This window comes from Tamandua tetradactyla, chromosome 23 (genome assembly GCF_023851605.1).
Source record: "Tamandua tetradactyla isolate mTamTet1 chromosome 23, mTamTet1.pri, whole genome shotgun sequence".
In the NCBI taxonomy this organism is placed as follows: Eukaryota; Metazoa; Chordata; class Mammalia; order Pilosa; family Myrmecophagidae; genus Tamandua; species Tamandua tetradactyla.
The window spans coordinates 17,243,145-17,261,292 of NC_135349.1; the positions used below are offsets into that span (position 1 = coordinate 17,243,145).

The window sequence follows — 18,148 nt, forward strand, 5'->3', positions numbered from 1 at the left end:
ACAAAATATAAGAAGATTAACTTGTATTTAAATGTAAAAGTAAACCAGTGAAATTTGGAATTAATTTCTCTATCTTCTCTATTAATTATGGAACTTGCTGTGAATAGGAAGTCAGTGAAAAAATACTTTAGAGAGTCAAATATACCAAATAAGAAAATCAAACCCACATTAAGTTCTGTCTTTCCTAAAAATCAAAGTCGGCAATCCAAATTGCTAAATATAATCAGAATGTAAACCTAATGAACAATTTTGCATCTGTTAATAGATTTCTAAACAACACATTTCCAGATGGAATGGAAAAAATTTATAAACAAACATCAATCACTTGCTTCTATCTACTATAAAAGTAATGAGTTTAAAACTGGGCATTTTCTAGAAATAAAAAGGCCCCAGTTATTATTTTGTTAAAATATTTAAAAATAAAAAGTTTTGGCCCTTTGTTTTTTTTTTTAACTTTTTCAGACCTAAAAACAAAGGTGTGAGCTTGAAAAGGAAGTCTTGAGGTAGAGCAAACTGAACTACCCTTGACCTTGAGGGCATTTAAACATCTCTGAAGTAATTTACTTCACAGCCAGTCACTATGTTTCCTCTACCAATCATGCAAGAATTGATAGGAGGAGGCAGCATTTGCTCTCAAAAGCCTCTGTCACCAAATAACATCACCTGCTTATTTGCTTACCCCAAAGACCACATGAATCCAAAATCGTTACCAGCCCACAACACTGGCCTCTGACCCCTCTGCCCATGTGCCCAGAGCTCCACAGACACTCTCCTGTGATTTCGAACAAAAATCTTTGACCCCTGTGAGATGAATACATTTCTAAAAGAGACTCATGGAGCACCATCCACGCCCCATAACATTAAGGGATTATCTATTATAAAATGTGAGCATTGCTATTCCAGATTTAATCATTAAGACGCAAAGCCTGTAAAGAAAAGAGGTCAAGAGCTATAACTAAAGGTCTGGAGCACACAAACAAAGCAGTACCTATCATCCCTCCACTGTAAAGCAGTCAGTCCTATGGCCCACATGCTATAATAACTCGATTTCTGGAAAAAAAATTAATACTTCCCAAGTTCATGGCACTATTCAGATTCTAATTCTGATTGCCCTGGTGCAGATACTGTTCATTGTTCACTGCTTGATTACAGCAATAAAACGACCCCTTAAGACATAGAAATAAATTTATCTATCTATCTATCTATAGCTGTCACATGGCCTGAGCAGAAGAAAACGAAGATCCCAAAATCAGAGAACCTCAACTCCTGCCTCCCTCCCCACACCCTATTTGCCAAAAAGTGACCAAGTTCTGGGGTTTCGATTCCCCATATTTTGCTCTTTCCATCCATATGCTCTATTTTTTTGTCTACATTCTGGGTTTCTTCCCATGGACAACTGCAGTTGCCATCTAAATGTTCTCCTTGTCTCCAAGATTTTCCTGTCCCACACCCAAACCTTCTCCAGGCCCCTGCTTCCCAACACACAAAAAGAAAAGCTGATTATAGGCTAACTTCCTAGGTATTTACAAAAATGGTTATAAACAAGTGAAAAGTTAGCTATAAAGAAGCAGGACTACATGAATTTTAAGTGATAATGGGAACAACAAGTGGTATTAATTGTCTTTGTTTCTTTTTCTTTTAAGATATAATACAATCGTACCTAATTCATTTTCACACCATCATTCTAGACACCACAATAACCACCCCAAATATGCCTAGGATGAAAATATGGCAGAGCAGTTAAAGATATTAAGGTAAACTGCCCTCTAGTGGAACTGCTAAATAGGTGCCTCGCAAAACAAGCTTTCCATTACCAAAGTATACATATCTTCTAGAAGACAGTCTGTTAACTTGTTTGTTTTCCTGATCCTTGTTTACCATCATGTAATTCCCTTTCTAATAAATTTATAACCAAGAAGTTAGGATTTAAAGGATGATTATGATTACTGAATTATTATACAGATATTCCTTTTTACTTTCTGGTATATTAGAATTGGCAGGGAAATAACTGAAATCTCTGAACTGTAATCCAGCTGCCTTGATCTCTGATAATGATTTTATGACTATATAGCCTTTATCTTGTAATCGTAAAAACCTTGTGACTAACCTTCACTTATACCCACTTATCCTGTTTTTCAACCTTAGATCACTAAAGACAATCCCAAATGTTTATTAATGAAGGGCCTTGGGTCAGCCCAGAACTAATCAACCCCAATTCCAAATCATTTCTAATCTCATCAGCTCAAGCCATTGTGCTCATTGTCTCCTGGTACCATAAAACCATCAGCGTTTCTGCAGTCTAAGGAAATAGATTTTTAGGTTGATAGGCCATCTTATTTCCTGCTTTATACCTAGCAATAAACTCTTTCTCTCTTTGAAACCCTGGTGTCTCAGGAATTGGTCATTTGAGCACACTGGGCAGAGAACCCACAACTTTTGATCAGTATCAAATCCATACAGAAAACTCTGAATACAGAATCTCTAGGTTTTCTAGGGGGTAATTTTTATTGACAGTCAACCTGCCAAGGCCCAGATTGTGCCAGCACAATCAGTAAATGTTAGTTAAATAAATGAATGAATGCCAAAAAGAACACCACACAGGTATTTCTAGGCCTAGAAAAATAGCCCACTCTTTTGCAGTAAGTGATTCTAGATTCAACAACTTTCAATATATTAAAAATTCTTCTTTATAAGTAACTAAAATTCTTTCTGCTGAAATTTAACCTCATTTCCTGTTTCCTACTTCTTTAAGAGAGGAATAGCCTAACACTCACTTGTCCTAGCTTAGTCTTTAAATAAACCAATTTTCATCAGGATTCAAAGCTTTTTGCACATACGAGGTTTTCAGGATGCAAACTTCTTAGAACACTCTCTGGCCAGGTATCAGGAGTTTTAAAATTGTTTTTTCAACCTACTGGTTCTATTTTGGACAACTAAGGTTATAGTTCCTGAACTCACTGATAATTGCTCCTGGCTACACAGGCCATGGGTAAGTTAGGCTGCTCAAAAGGCAGTGTCCTGGGGTAAACAGATGCCACCTTTTGTTTCTGGTTGAATTAAACACTCAAAACCTTAAAAATAATTATGAAAGGAAAATTAGCTTCACGTCATTCCACTACAGTACTGCATAACTTTATAATTGGAAATGGACGTGCTAATGAGACCTTTTTGTAATTTAAATTGCTGGTAAATTGAAATGCTTCTCTGGTGAGTAATTATCAAGCATGTGCCATTTATTTCCAAAACCAATGATACTGATATTATTGTTTGCCTGCTTAACCAGAACATGCCACGGGGAGTGTTTAGCAACATTTATTTACTGCAGGGAAAGAAAAAAAAAGGAGCAACAGGCTTTATAATTATAAATCACAACATAACAGGAATAAGAAATAAACAAGCTGAGATTGTCAGGCTCTCTTTCTGACTCCTGTTCTCTACCTAAACTCTTCTGCTTCCCTTCTGGGAATTACTTCTCTCCTAGGGAGGCAGCACACAGAAGGGGTAGTGACACAGAGCCATGGAAGACTGGGCTTAAATTCACCATATATCAGTCATCTGACTTTGGACAAATTGCCTAACTTTTCTAAGCCTCATTTTCCTACCCTGTAAAATGGCAGAAGGAGATAATAATCATACCGATACAGGATCACTGTGAAGACTGAATGAGATAATCCAATGTGATCTGATTTCTCTAACATGCAAACTCCACTGGAACGGCCTTCCTTACACCCCTCCCACTCACCTATTCAACAGAATCGCCTGGCTGGGCCCTGCCTTAAGGATGAAGGTCACACCCCATTCCACATACAGACAGCTCTCCAGGGTCTTCCTTCTCTATTTCACCCCTCCTACATCACCCCACCCTCTACTCAACTCCAGACTCACCAACTTCTTTATAGAGTTCCCCAAACACGCCATGATCCCTAACCCTTTGCATCAGCACCTGTCTCCCTAACTCTTCCAATGATTCAAACTTTACCTCTCCTGTTTTTGGGAATCACCTTCATCCTTCAAATTCTCTTCAGCCCAAGAATTACCATCAAGGGAGGGAGGCAGAATCCCATGGCAGCAGTCTCATCAAATCAAATCATTCTATTTGAAGACAGCTGCTTATGTAATAATAAAAAAAAAAGTTACCAGGTACTTAGTATGTGGCAGGCAATAATATAAAGACTTTAGATGGATTAATTTATTTAATTTTCATAACAATTTTATGAGGCAGGTACTGTCATTAATCCCCACTTTACAGATGAGAGAACTGAAGCACAGAGGAGTTAAATAAGGTCCACAGCCACACAAGCTGAGACAACACAACTCAGCAAAGGCTAGCAAGTTTTATGCCATAAGAAGAGGTCTTAGGATGAGACAGCATATCCCAAATCCAGAGTCGATGCTCTTAAGCACTAGAACGTGCTGCCTCCCTCTGTGGTAACAAGGAGGGCAATTTAATGTGACAACTAACAATGCACAGATAGGAAACAACTCTGGAATATGTGTGTACAGGTCCCCAAGAGGATGACCAAAATAAGACAAAAAGAAAAGCCATTCAGTAATAACTTCCATCACTAAGTTCAGTATACTTAATTTCCAATATAAAACAAAAAACAGAAGACACAAGAATTAGTGGCTTATTTTCTCATTGTACTAAAAGTGGGAAAAAAAATTATTTTTCCCCAAAGCTGATGATTTATAGGAAACTGAATGAGATTTTTATAAGAAACCTGAAATATCATTAGCCCAGCTTAAAGATCATAAAGTCCAAAATCATTTCATCTTAAAAATACTTTACATGGATGCTGAAAAATTTTGGTTAGAGCTTTTTCTCCATTGCCCTGTTTTGGGGAATCACCTTCATTCTTCAAATTCTCTTTTGAAGAATGGTGGCCCTCTAGTGGCCACCAGTGAAAAAGCAAAGAAAAAATGCACTCAAAAATACTCCACAAACTTTTCACTTACTACAAATAAAGCTTTAAATATGTTCTTTTAACCTGGGTGAAAATCCAGAACCTATGTAAATCAGTCAACTCATAACTTGGAAAAGAATATTTCATGCACTGAAATCTATCCCATTATAGGGTGGGCAACAGTGACTTAGTGGCAGAATTCTCGCCTGCCATGCCAGAGACTGGGGTTCAACTCACGGAGTCAGCTCACGACAAAAAAAAAAAAAAAAAAAAAACCTATCCTAGTTTAAGATACTAATTAAGATGACTCAGATTTTTAATTTATAGAATTATAAATTCACTTTGACCCAATATATCGACTTGGGGAAAACATGACCTACAGGAAATGATTCAATAGTTTTTAAAAAGTAAAAAGGGTCTCAGGAGCACCTAAAGGTGCTGTGATCCAGCAAAAGCCAGCACAGAGCCAACGGTGCAGGGATCTAGAACCATCCAACTCTGCTGAAGGAGCTATGCTACCACCCAGTGCCACCGCCAGCGATTCAGAAAGAATCTTTCTGCTGACCAGAGATTCGCAGGTTGGAGGACGTAGGGGCTCAGGCCTTGGCACCAGCCCATGCGTAGCGAGGAGCTGAGGAGCTTTTGCCGCAATCACAGGTGCTGCCATGGAGTAACCACTGGTGTGAGTGAGCGGCATTGCCAGTGAGAAATCTTGGCAACAGAAAACGGGAAAAGAGTGATCCTGTGACAAAGAACTAGCGCAAGAAAATGCTTGTTACATTTTTCCTGGTGAAATCAGGACCCTTTAATGACTTAAAGATTCAGCAACCTCCCTAGTAAGACAGGAAAGCAGAAAGGAGGCGGTGTAAGTAAGGGAGGGGATGAAACATCTTTGCACACATGTAATCCATATATGGAGTATAATAAGTGACTCACAATATCATCAAATGGTTGTGTGTTCATCACCATGATCATTTTTTAAAATATTTTTATTGTCAATTCTTATCAAACATACATTCTTTTTATTAATATTTTTATTATAAACAATGAACAGACATACAAACATTCTCAGCATACAAACATTCTATACATGGTGTATAATCAGTAGCTCACAATGTCATCACACAGTTGTGTATTTATCACCATGATCATTTTTCTGAACATTTGCATCACTCCAGAAAAAGAAAAAACTCATACATCCCATACCCCTTACCCCTCCCCAGGAAATTTACATTTTAAAGTTGCTCAGACAAGGAAACTCCGGCCAGGGAAGGTTAAGCTGTGCCCTCCGATCACCGAGTTACAGACCAGCTGGGCAGGGTACTGAACCTACAGCCTGCACACTTATCATTCTCAGCAGCTCTCCTTCTGAGGAGTCTAAAATAAAAGCTACTGAAAATAACAAGAGACAACACCAGCACTTGGAAGTATTGGGAAAGAAGTAAGCAAAAAAACATTGCCACAAGAGAAAGGACAGTAATTCTGAGGTCAGAAAATAGAATATTACAGCTCTATGTTCACCACAGTATTTTTTGGTTATAGGCCCTATGAAAGATGACTCTACCCTAAAATATTTTAACACATACAAAAAAAGGACATCCTCCCACACAACCCCAATACCATTATTACACCTAAGAAAATTAACAATAATTTGATATTACCTAATAAATAATTCATTTTGAATTTTCCCAAATATCCTACAAAGTTCTTTTCTCTTCAATCTAAGATCAAAATTTACACAACACATTTGGATATGTTTCTTTAGTCTTTATAAATTCTAGAACCATTCTGTATTTTATTTTTGTTATTGTTTATGATACTGACGTTTTAAAGACTCTGGCCAGTAGTCTTATAAAATGTCGCACATTCTGGATTTATCTGATTGTTTCCCATGATTAGATTAACGTTAAACTTTTTTTGGCACAGTGTTATATAGATGATATATACTTCTTATAACATCATATCAGGAGTCATATGAGGTCAACTCCCATTACAAATCATGATTGATTGGATCAGTTGGTCTTGGTGGGGACTGCCTGATCTCTCCATTTGTAAAGGTATATTTTTCCTTTTATAATTAGTAAGTAATTTGTTGGGCTATTTTCCCCACTTCTCCATTTATTTTTGGCATTTCTAGATGGTTTGGATTCTGGGATGATGTTTTCAGACCATGTGAATACGTGTTCCCCGAAGACATCTTTGGACATCTTCTGTAATGATTTTCCCCTTCACCTCCATGTTTTCTGAGTTTCAATACAAGGATATATTTTTTAATTTGAGGCAACATAATCCATTATTGTCATTAATCGTTTTGATGCTCAACTTAAACCAAATCTGGCCTGCAGGAGTCAGCCATTTCTCCCAAGGACCCTAATCTACTTTAGTGGAGAATGGCATATAGTAAACAAGATATAAGTGCTTGAAATGTTCATTGTTTCCGAATCCTTTCAGTGACCATAGCTAGAAAATATTGTCTATACTCACATGTGCACATTCAAATGATAAATTTATAAATACAACTATAAGCACATATTTTTAAAATCATAAGTACATACCAAACCTCCAGATCAAATCCATCACCACTTGGAAATCACATTAATGCACACAGATCCATCTTCTTATATTGCCAATGGCACAACAATATAGTATCAAGTGGACATATTATGCTTTTGTCAACAAGTATCCTACAGAGGTGTTTCCTGTATATGCTGCAATGCATAACCTTGCACAAATGCTATTTTGTACTTGTAAAGGTACATCTTTAAGGCAAATTTATACGACTGGACCTAATGGGTCATGGGTAAATAAATACACATGTGATTTTTGGTAAACACTGCCAAAAGCCCTTCTGTACAGCTCATATCATTTTGGACTCCCACCAGCAATGTGTAAGTGCCTATTTCTTCACAGCCTCACCAACTGACTCTGCTGTGCTGTCCAGATTTTGAATTTTTGCAAATTTGGTAGGTGAGAAATGGTATCTCAATGTAGTTTTAATTTGCATTTGCCTTATTCTGAATGAAACTGAGGGTCTTCTCATATGTTTAAGTTCTATATGTAATGTGCACAGCATTTTCTGAAAATTGTCTATTGCGTTTTGCACATTTTTCTATTAAGTTTTTTAGGCTTTTTTTTTTTCAATTTTGTAGAGTTTAATTGAATAATACAAAGATTAACCCTTTGCCTGTGAAATAAGGGACTAATACTTTCTCCCATTTTATTATTTGTCTCTTGATTTTGCTTTAAGTGAGATTTCATGCACAACCCTTTCATAAAATCATTGCTAAATTCAGGGCAGGTCACAGTGGCTCAGCAAGCAGAGTTCTTGCCTGCCACACCAGAGACCGGGATTCGATTCCCAGTGCCTGCCTATGCAAAAAAAAAAAAAAAAAAAAAATCATTGCCAAATTCAATCTTTTCTTTTATTATTAATAGATTCTGAAATATATAGAAAGTCTTTCTCTAGATTATAAAATAATGCATCTAATTTGTGTAAGATTTATATAATTTTCTTTTACCAAGTCACTATCCAATTATCACAATAACATTTATTTTAAAAGTCCATTTTTCCCCAGAAAGCTAAGATGCCACCTTTATAACACATGAAGTCCCCACAGTCTTGGGTCTATTCATACAACTGCATTCTGTTGCATTAGCCAGTTCCACACTTTTAATTACAGAGGGCTTGCAGCATGTTTCCGTAACTAGAGGGCTAATCCTTCTCACTGCTCTTTCTTCCAAGGTTTTCCTAACTACTGCGTGCGTGTTTCTCCACACGAATTGACTGAGGAGAACTGACACCTTCACATTACTGAGTCACCCTGTCTAAGAACAAAGGATATCTTTCCATTTCTTCAAGTTTACTTTTATGTCTTTTGGGTATGTTTTAAAGCTTCCTTCACATATGTTTAGGCCATTTCTTTTTAAATTTATTCCTATGTAATTATTTATCTTTTATGCAGCTATTGTAAATAGGGCCTTCCCTTCCACCAGAGCATCTAACTGGTTATTGTTTGAAAACAGAAAGGCTATTGGCTTTTTACATATATCCTGCTATTTTACTGAATTATTTCATTTGAGTCTGTCTTAATTTTATCACTGATTTTCTCGGATTGTCCAAGTTTTATCTGCAAACAGAGAAAGTTTTACTTTTCTAAGACTTATGAATTTGATACATTTTTCTTTTTTTTCTGGGTGCGTGGTCAGGGAATCAAACCCAGGTCTCTTGCATGGAAGGCGAGCATTCTACCACTGAACCACCCTATATTTGATACATTTTTAATTTGAGGAATCCTCATTTTTCAAAACACAAATAAGTTGAAACTTCATTATATATTGTATTACTTCAATTTTAGATCTTTGAAATTCATCTTAAAATCCTACTACACCATACAGTCTCATCATTTGTCTAGTCACAAAAACAGTGACAATCCAGCCTAACATTTCTCGGATTCTCAGGACCTCCACCAATACTGATCTCAGCACCCACAGGCCTAGCTGCCACCCCTAAGCCCCAACACCTCTCAGCCTATACACCAAGGAAGCAATTATAAACTAGAGTTCCACTTGGAATTTCAACAGCTGTTAAATCGAACATGCTGTTCAACCGTCATGCTCAGCCACAGCACTGAATGAAGTCCCCAGTCCCATAATCTCATCCTCGTCCTACAATGTTCTGCCTAACATTCTACAAGGTCGGAGGGAAGATTCACACACTGCTTATGTAAAAATGGCAAAAAATTATATGATTCTCAAAATAGGAGGCAAAGAAATAAAACTGCCATTTATGAATTCAAATGGACTACACACCAACACAGAATGCTAGAATGGCAACCAACTACGAGACCCAAATTAGGAGTACCTTCTCTTTCTTCACATGATCCATAATTTTGCCGAGATCTTCAACATCAATGACAGGATTTAGACTGTCCTGATCCTCAGTTCCAAACTCTTCCTCACTGGTGCTCTCAAAAGCCTCCTCCTCCTGGAACAGAAATGCTTCAGAAATACATTTTCAAAGTAGCAAAAGTGAAACTTTCTTACATACCCTCCCAAACCAGAAGTTCATTATCTTCTAATTTTTAATAAACAAAAGTCTTCTCAACACAGAGATGCCCCTTTTAACAACTCGGCACCACAGGGATCACTGTGAAAAGACATCTCCAAATGAGAACCACTGATACTCATCTGCCCACCCTCGTGAAAGTGGGATCTCAGGAGAGAGAAACACACTCATTCTTGTAGAAGAGGAGAAATGACATCACTACAAAGAAACACTGAGTGCCTGCTATGCACCAAGCACACAGTGTCTATATATGTTCATTCATTTCATACTTAACCAGAATTAGGAAGTAGGGATGTTTAATGTCATGCTATAGATGAGGAAATCAAGGGTTAGAGAAATTAAGAAGTTACAGGTACAGGCACAGCCTTCATTCCTTCATGCAAGAGATGCTAAAGGCAGTACAAAAGATAAGCAGAGTTGTAAAAAGTGAAGTAGTTTGTTTCTTTTAAAGAGCAGGCAGTTGCTGGGGAATTCAAGGATCACCACAAAGTTAAAAGAAACAAGAGGCTGAGAACCTGCAACATGTTGGTCAATATGCCCCAGACTACAGTGGAGAAGTAGTAAAATTGTAGTGCGGATCTGAGAGGGCACTCCTTGTCCCGCCCCAGAGGCCACCCTGGACATTCTCACTGCCTCCTATCTGGAGACAGGCTTGAAGGGGAACTGGGGCCGGCTCACTAACGTATCTTCTGTATTATCAATGAACAAGCAGACTTGTCTTTGCTTTGCCGATACTTGGCAAAATTATTTCTGGTAATAGATATATGAGAAGATGTCCTTACAGATAACTCAGCCCAGCTTCAACAGAGACTCTCTTCCAGCTAACTTCAGCCTCACCTCCCAGTCTTATGCCCTAATGTCAAGGAGAAATGAAAACACTGCCTGAAACATACTTTCTAATAATCAGGACCTTCTGGTCCGATAGTTGGTTTCCAACCAATGTGTCAAAACTTACAAGTATCTCAGACCCTCCTGATGTGCTTATTTTCCTAGAATTGCAATAGAATTCAATATTACCCACAAGTCTTATGTTCCTACCCCCTCAGCTACAATAAATTACAGAATCTTAAAAGTAGAAGAGACATCGGGGATTACTAGTCCCATCTCCCCATCTTCTCCTAGATTAGCTGTCATCAAACCTTTTTCCTGGAAAGGGCCAAATAGTAAATATTTTTAGGTATGCAGGATACAGTTTCTGTCACAGTTACCCTGACACTGTAGCACAAGAGCAGCATGACAAGACATAAATGAATGATGTGGCTGCGTTCCAAAAACAGGCAGTGAGCAGGATCAAGCAAGGATGCGTCAGTTTGTGGACCCCTATCCTACACTCTCCTCTATGATTTCTTAGGACTTCATAGTTTCTGACAAAAAGCCCCATGTCAGGAATATTCTGCCTCCTAAAGAGCTCTCTTATTTCGTATAAATTCTAATCACAATTGCTACCAACTGGCTCCACAACCTTGAAAACTTCAAAAGTCCTCTCCAATAAACATTAAATAAAAGTTTATGGTAGGTACCAAGGGCTAGAAAATCAAAGTGGCATGGTCCCTGGTTCGCAGAGAGAGACACATATGCTGTAAATTGATAATGCTTTAACAAAAGGGCTTATGGGCACCAAAGCAGGCCACAGCCTGGATGAGACTCCAAGGAAGGCAGACTGAATGAGATGAGACCTGAGCCAAATGGTGAGGCTCAGGGAACTGGCCTGGCCAGGGGAAGGGAGGTGGGAAAGCTTTTGGAGGCAGATGAGCAAAGTCCCTGAAGCCAGGGCCAGGAGGCATGCAGCAACTATAAGCAGTTCAGAAATTACCAGTAGATAAAGTATAAAGTACCCAACACAGGGAGGAGATGCTACAGAGGAAGATGTGGGTCTCAAGTATCCTGGAAGGAGAACATAGAAGATGTTACAGTGGTTTAAAGAGATATAAGACAGATCAGCATTTTCTATAGCTCACTTCGGTGCAAATACAGACCATTTGAGGAAGATAAGACTGGAGACAAAGACACATGTGAGTAAATTACTGCAACAGTGTAGGGAAGAAAAATGTTGGGCTGAACTGAAAGGTAACACTAAAAAAAGAAGATTTGATGTTTACATTCACTGAGAAAAAAAAATTAATCCCATTTAGTACTATATACTCAACCAAAGCATCAATCAATTGTAAAGATGATCCATTTCCTGGTATTTGCTTGAGCAGCCAAGGAAACTAAGCAGAAGGGAAGTGAATATCTGTATTTGTGTGTGTGTATATGTGCACACATGTGAGTGCGTGTGATTTTGAAAAAGAACACAAGAAATATCAGTCAGGGTTTATTATTTAGATATATAGAGGTAAATCTTGAAGGAAAACTAGAAGAGTTGAAAGTGACTGCTTTTGGAGAATGAGAATCTGACAGAATGGGGCAGGGAACTATTATTTTTAATTAGAAACCGCATAATACTATTTGAAGTTTCAAATGCCCGTGTTATTTTTTATTCAAAAAAAGAAACTTAAATTTTTAAATGTTAAGAGCCAACTGGAGGGAAGATAAGCAAATGTAAACAAAAAGACCGACTAGAAAAGAGCAGAAAATACAATAATAGCTGGAAGATGTAAAGAAAAGGAAAAATTTATTTTTTTATTTGTTTCTGGGTTTGTGTGTGAACACAGGTAATTCCAGAATATGGTTATATATTGACGAAAAGGATCTAGAAGCAAGGGGAAGTTGAAGGTGGCAGAAGTAAAGGAACGATGTCCTTGATTGCACAGCCTGCACAGACAGAGTCATCTCTGACAGAAAGCAGATACTTGGTCTTCAATGATAGGAGAGATAGTGAAGATTTGGCCATCAAATGGGAGGAATATAAGAGAGGTCTCTCTGATGGCTGCAGATGAAAGCTGAGGGAAAGGGTAGGGGTGGTAGACAGCATGAAACAATCATCTTGGAGCATGCCAGAGAGAGCTTCCAAGGGAGTGTCTGGAGAGTGTTGGGCAGTTTCTGAGTGGATCCTTGAAGTCTACAAACAGAAAGTAACACGTCCAGAGAAGGCAGGCAGTAGGTTTCAAACAGGCATGGAGTTTGGCCAATCGCTTTAGAACAGGAGAGTGGGAAACAAGGAAACCAAAGGTGTTTACAAAAGACTCAAAAAAGACTTAAAAAATCTAAACCTCAGGTAAAGAGGAAAGTGAATTAAGAAGTTTTCACTATCCAACTAAAAAGTTACAGGATCAAATGGAATCAAAAACAATTTTTGAAGTAGGGGCACAAGAGTGAGAAAAAAGGGTCAAAGGAACTCGAAATTTCAAAGGTGACCATGGAAGTGGGAGGCATAGGTCTGTGAAGATAAAGGTTGCTAGAAGTACAAAGGTCAGGGAACCTGCAAGCCAAGGTGCTGGAAAAACCATCTACAAGGCTGCCCTAGCCAGAAAGGACAGTGGGAGGAAGAAGGGTGGAGAAAAAGACAGCAAATCAGAAGCTAAAGGTGTTCCAGAATGATGCAAGAGACCAGAAAGGCAAAAGACGATAGCTATGAAGACAGCAGCAAGTGATACAATCTGATGATAGAGTTTCAGAGGCACTGAGGTCTTTAAAGAAGGAAGAAGGAGACATGTTTGGAATGTGAGGGATGAAAGACATGAATCTAGGATGACTTGCAACCTTCAAGTTTTTGCAACTAATGGAGTCATTCAATGAAAGAATGAGGTCAGGAGCAATTTGCGGTTTAGGGATAAGACATGAGTTTAGTCTTAGATATATTTAACCTCTCTGGGTCTCCATTTCCTAAACTTCAAGAAGTGATAAAAATCTACCTTTGATAGTTAATTTCATATGTCAACTTGGCTAGGTTGTGGTGTCTAGTTGTTTGGTCAAGCACTGGTCTACTTGTTAAAGTGAAGCTATTTCACAGATGGGATCTGCATCAGTAATCAATTGCTTGCATCCACAGCTGATTGCATCTACAATCAATGAGAGTAACCTCAGCAATGTGGGGAGTATCCTCATTCAATCCACCGGAATCCTTAAAAGCTAGAACTGAGGATTTCAGAAGTCAAAAGCAAGAATTTCTGCCTCAACTTCAGCAAACCAGCATCTCCTGAGAAATTATGGCTCAACTTCAATGTTATTTTTAACAGAGATTCCAGTTTGCAACCTGCCCTACAGAATTTGGACTTGCCAGTCTCATGGCACCACCCAATACCATAGTCACCTGCCCGCAGCCACGGTCAACCCCACCATGTTCTTCAACATTGCCATCAATGGTAAGCCTTAGGGCCATATCTTTTTCAAGCTGTTTGCAGACAATGTTCCAAAGACAGCAGAAAATTTTTGTGCTCTGAGCACTTGGGAGAAAAGGATGTAGTTGTAAGGGTTCCTGCTTTCACAGACTTATTCCTGGATTTAAGTGCCAGGTTTGGTGATTTCACACACCATAATGGCACAGGTGAGTCCATCTAAGGGAACAAATTTGATGATGAGAACTTCATCCTTAAGCATACCAGTACTGGCATCTTGTCTGTGGTCAATGCTGGACCCAATACAAATGGTTACCAGCTTTTGATCTGCACTACTAAGACTAAGTGGCTAGATGGCAAACAGGTAGTCTTTGGCAAGGAGAAAGGAGACATGAATACTGTGGAAGCCATGGAGCACTCTGGTCCAGAAACAGCAAGACTAGCAAGAAGATCACCATTGCCAACTGTGGACAAGTCTAATAAATTTGATTTGTATTTTGTCTTAACCACCAAACCATTCTTTCTGTATATCAGGAGAGCACCCCACCACTCCTGGTCTGTTCTCAGTATCCCATCATCTCTTTGTGCTCTCACTGCAGTTCTTTGGGTTCTACATTATACCCCTTCCAAGTCTAGCTGGACTGCAGAGTTCAGTTAATGATAATGAAACAGAAACTTAACCAAAAAATAAAAAAAAAACTCTTGAAATATATATATATATATCCCATTGGACAGATTCTCTGAAGAACCCTGCTAATACATTTCCTGACTCTAGCAATGCAGTGTTTAAGAAGAGCCATATGAAAGCATCAAGCACAATATGGCTTTAACCCAAAGGTCACACTCTCTAAATCACCACCACATGAATTTCAATCTTACTTCTAATTAGAAGTCAATGAAATGGTTTCTTGGAGCAGAGGTAAGGATCAATAACCCCAAACATAGGAGGAAAGTAGCTACCTACCTCGGTGTCTCTGTGAGGCAATCCATCTTGAGTGAGAGACTCTTGCTCCTTTTCCTCTGGGCCTTGTGGATTAGATTTGCATTTGCCTTTCTTGCAGTTGCCTCCACAGGTTTTTCTCTCTCCTTTACGAAGCAACTGCAGCTGTGAGATGAACTTGGTCTTCCAAGCGCGGAAGTCAGCTTCAATGCTGCCATGTTTGCTTCTCGCTGTATCACAATCACCTTCCCCTCGAGTCATCACGCGGTGAGCACCAAGCACCCAGAGCCATTTATCCACATTTTTGCCAACCTGCAAGCAAAAGAGATAGTTAAGTTAAAAACACAATCCTCTATATCAGGTTTTCTAAATTTGCTCTGCAAATGCCCAAGTTCTTCTGAGGCCCCTTATCATGGGGTGCTGCTGAGGAAGAGGGGACAGCTCAACAAAAAGGGGCTTCAATCCCTCCAGCCCCCCACTCAACTCAGAAGGGCTGCATTTTATACGTTTCAATTTTAAACAAAGGGTTAATAACTTTAAAAAAAAAGCTTGTTTGAAAACTACTGCTCTAAATGACAGTCAGAATAAAATAACTACCTCACTAGCAAAATAAAATTAGCTCCAAAAATGTAACTATGCCTGTGGGTACAAAGCCCTTTCACTACTAAAGTGCAAATGTAACCAATCTGACAAGAAATAATTTCATGAGCTCAAAAACTTGATTTCATTGCAATGTAAAGCAGTTAAACTGAAGCATAGGAAATAACAAGAATCACAGTGAAGCGGTCTGGGACTTACCAGGCTTCCTGAATGCAAGGCATTAAACAAAATACTTAAATATCTGAATTGCACAACATTTAGTTTAATTATTCTGAAAACAAGGGGGAAATCTACATACTGATAAAACAACTGAATGAAAACAATTTTGCAAAAAGCTTCCCATAGTCACCATAACTCACATTTCACCAGGCAAGTAGACCAGGCTGTGGCCTGCATGTGGGATGTGTACAAAGACAAAAGTTCCATTAATCTTTAGAACCACTGACAAACAAAGCAGCTCCACCAAAAAGGGAAAATATTTTTAGTTTTTAAAGTATAGAAAATAGGATGCAAAAGAAAAGGAGTTAACAGAGTTAGAGCTCTGAAGCTATGAAAGTCAGCATTACCCCATACAGGAACTATTTAAAAAGTTGAAAAAGGGACCAGACTTTGACTAGAGACAAGAATGAAACTGATACGGATAAGACTGGGATAGATCAGAATATAGGGTAAAGGATGATATTGTCCATATTTTAAAACTTCAACTTCTATGTGAGACCAAAAGGAGAGATGTTTATTTGATGCAAAATTTATATTTTGGGTAGCGCATTACATAATTTAACTTGTATTGTCAGTTTAGTTGAACACCATAAGTACATGGAATCTTGAATAGGGCATGAGATTTTGTTGGTTTGTTCAGGTTAGTAGTGATGCCCTGATATATCCCAGAGTAATTTGGGCAGTGAATAAAGAAGTATTTGCAAAGTCCCCTTGGGAGACTGGTGAGAAAGGAGGAAATATTCCACTTCCCCATCTGGAGAATTCCTGATGTTCTCGCAAGCACTGGGGACAACCAAATCAATAGGCTGAGCCCTCGATTTTGGGGTTTGTCCCTATGAAACCTATTTCTGCAAAGCATAGGCTAAGCCTACTTATAATTATGCCTAATAGTCACCTCCAGAGAACCTCTTTTGTTGCTCAGATGCAGGCTAAACCTACTTATAATTATGCCTAATAATCACCTCCAGAGAACCTCTTTCGTTGCTCAGATGCAGACTCCTTCTCTAAGCCAACTAGGCAGGTGAACTCAGTGCCCTCCCCTCTACATGGAACATGACTCCAAGGGATGTAAATCTCCCTGGCAACGTGGGACAGAGATTGAGAAAGTCTTCTTGACCAAAAGGGGGAAGAGAAAAATGAGACAAAATAAAGTTTCAATGGCTGAGAAACTGAAGTCTTTTTTCAATCAAACAGAGTCAAGAGGTTATCCTGAAGTTATTCTTACGTATTATAGATATTGCTTTTTAGTTTATGGTATATTGGAGTGGCTGGAGGGAAGTATCTGAAACTTCTGAGCCATGTTCCAGTAGCCATGATTCTTGAAAATGATTATCTAATGATACAGCTTTTACAATGTGACTCTGTGACTCTGAAAACCTTGAATCTGATGCTCCTTTTATCCAAAGTATGGACAGATGAGTAAAAAAATATGGATAAAAAATAAATAATTTTTTATATTATTTATAAATAATATAAAATTTATATTTATAAATATATAATTTTTTATATTTAAAAATATAAAATATAAAGGGGATATAAAGGGGATAAGGGGTAAAATAAATTGGGTAGATTGAAATACTAGTGGTCAATAACAGGGAGGGGTTATTGGGTATGGGGCATACGAATTCTTTTTTTCTTTTTATTTCTTTTTCTAGAATGATGCAAATGTTCTAAAAATGATCATGGTCATGAATGCACAACTATGTGATGATAATGTGAGTTACTGATTATATACCAAGAATGGAATGATCATATGGTAAGAATGTTCATGTTTGCATGTTGATGTTTAAAAAAAAACAAGAATGTTAATTGACCATACACACCTATTAAAAGACAAGGATTGTCAGGTCAAAAAAAAAGGAAAGAAAAGGAGTCAAGTTAATTTCATCTGGGAAACAGACCCAAGAAAATAACAACAGAAACATTAATGTTTTACTACATAAAGGGCAGTGAACACCATATTTTTCTTGAAAAACTAATGATTTTTAAAAATGAGTTCAACTGTATTAAGATTTAACTTAGGCAGAAAAGGTTGTTCAGCAACAGAGCAGGGAGAGGAGAAAGTCCAAAGAATCAGCGATCTTCCAGCCACAAGGCACTGCCTGGGGAGAAGAGGCTGGATTTGACAATCCATGAATCCAGGCCACAAAGACACCAGATAATGCAAGGCATACTCATTCATTTTATTCAGTCAAAATGTATT

At 38.2% G+C, this 18,148-nt stretch overlaps 1 protein-coding gene and 1 pseudogene across 1 annotated transcript in view; one reads left to right on the forward strand and one right to left on the reverse strand.

Moving 5' to 3' along the window:
- Positions 1–18,148, reverse strand: part of LOC143667150 (S-adenosyl-L-methionine-dependent tRNA 4-demethylwyosine synthase TYW1) — a 275,466-nt gene that overhangs the window by 239,793 nt on the left and 17,525 nt on the right. The window contains exons 6-7 of the mRNA XM_077141012.1: positions 15,151–15,438; positions 9,766–9,888 (exon numbers count right to left, since the gene is read on the reverse strand). Coding sequence (XP_076997127.1) covers positions 9,766–9,888; positions 15,151–15,438 — 411 coding nt within the window. The remainder of the gene's footprint in view (positions 1–9,765; positions 9,889–15,150; positions 15,439–18,148) is intronic.
- LOC143667788 (peptidyl-prolyl cis-trans isomerase A pseudogene) lies at positions 12,705–14,666 on the forward strand (annotated as a pseudogene).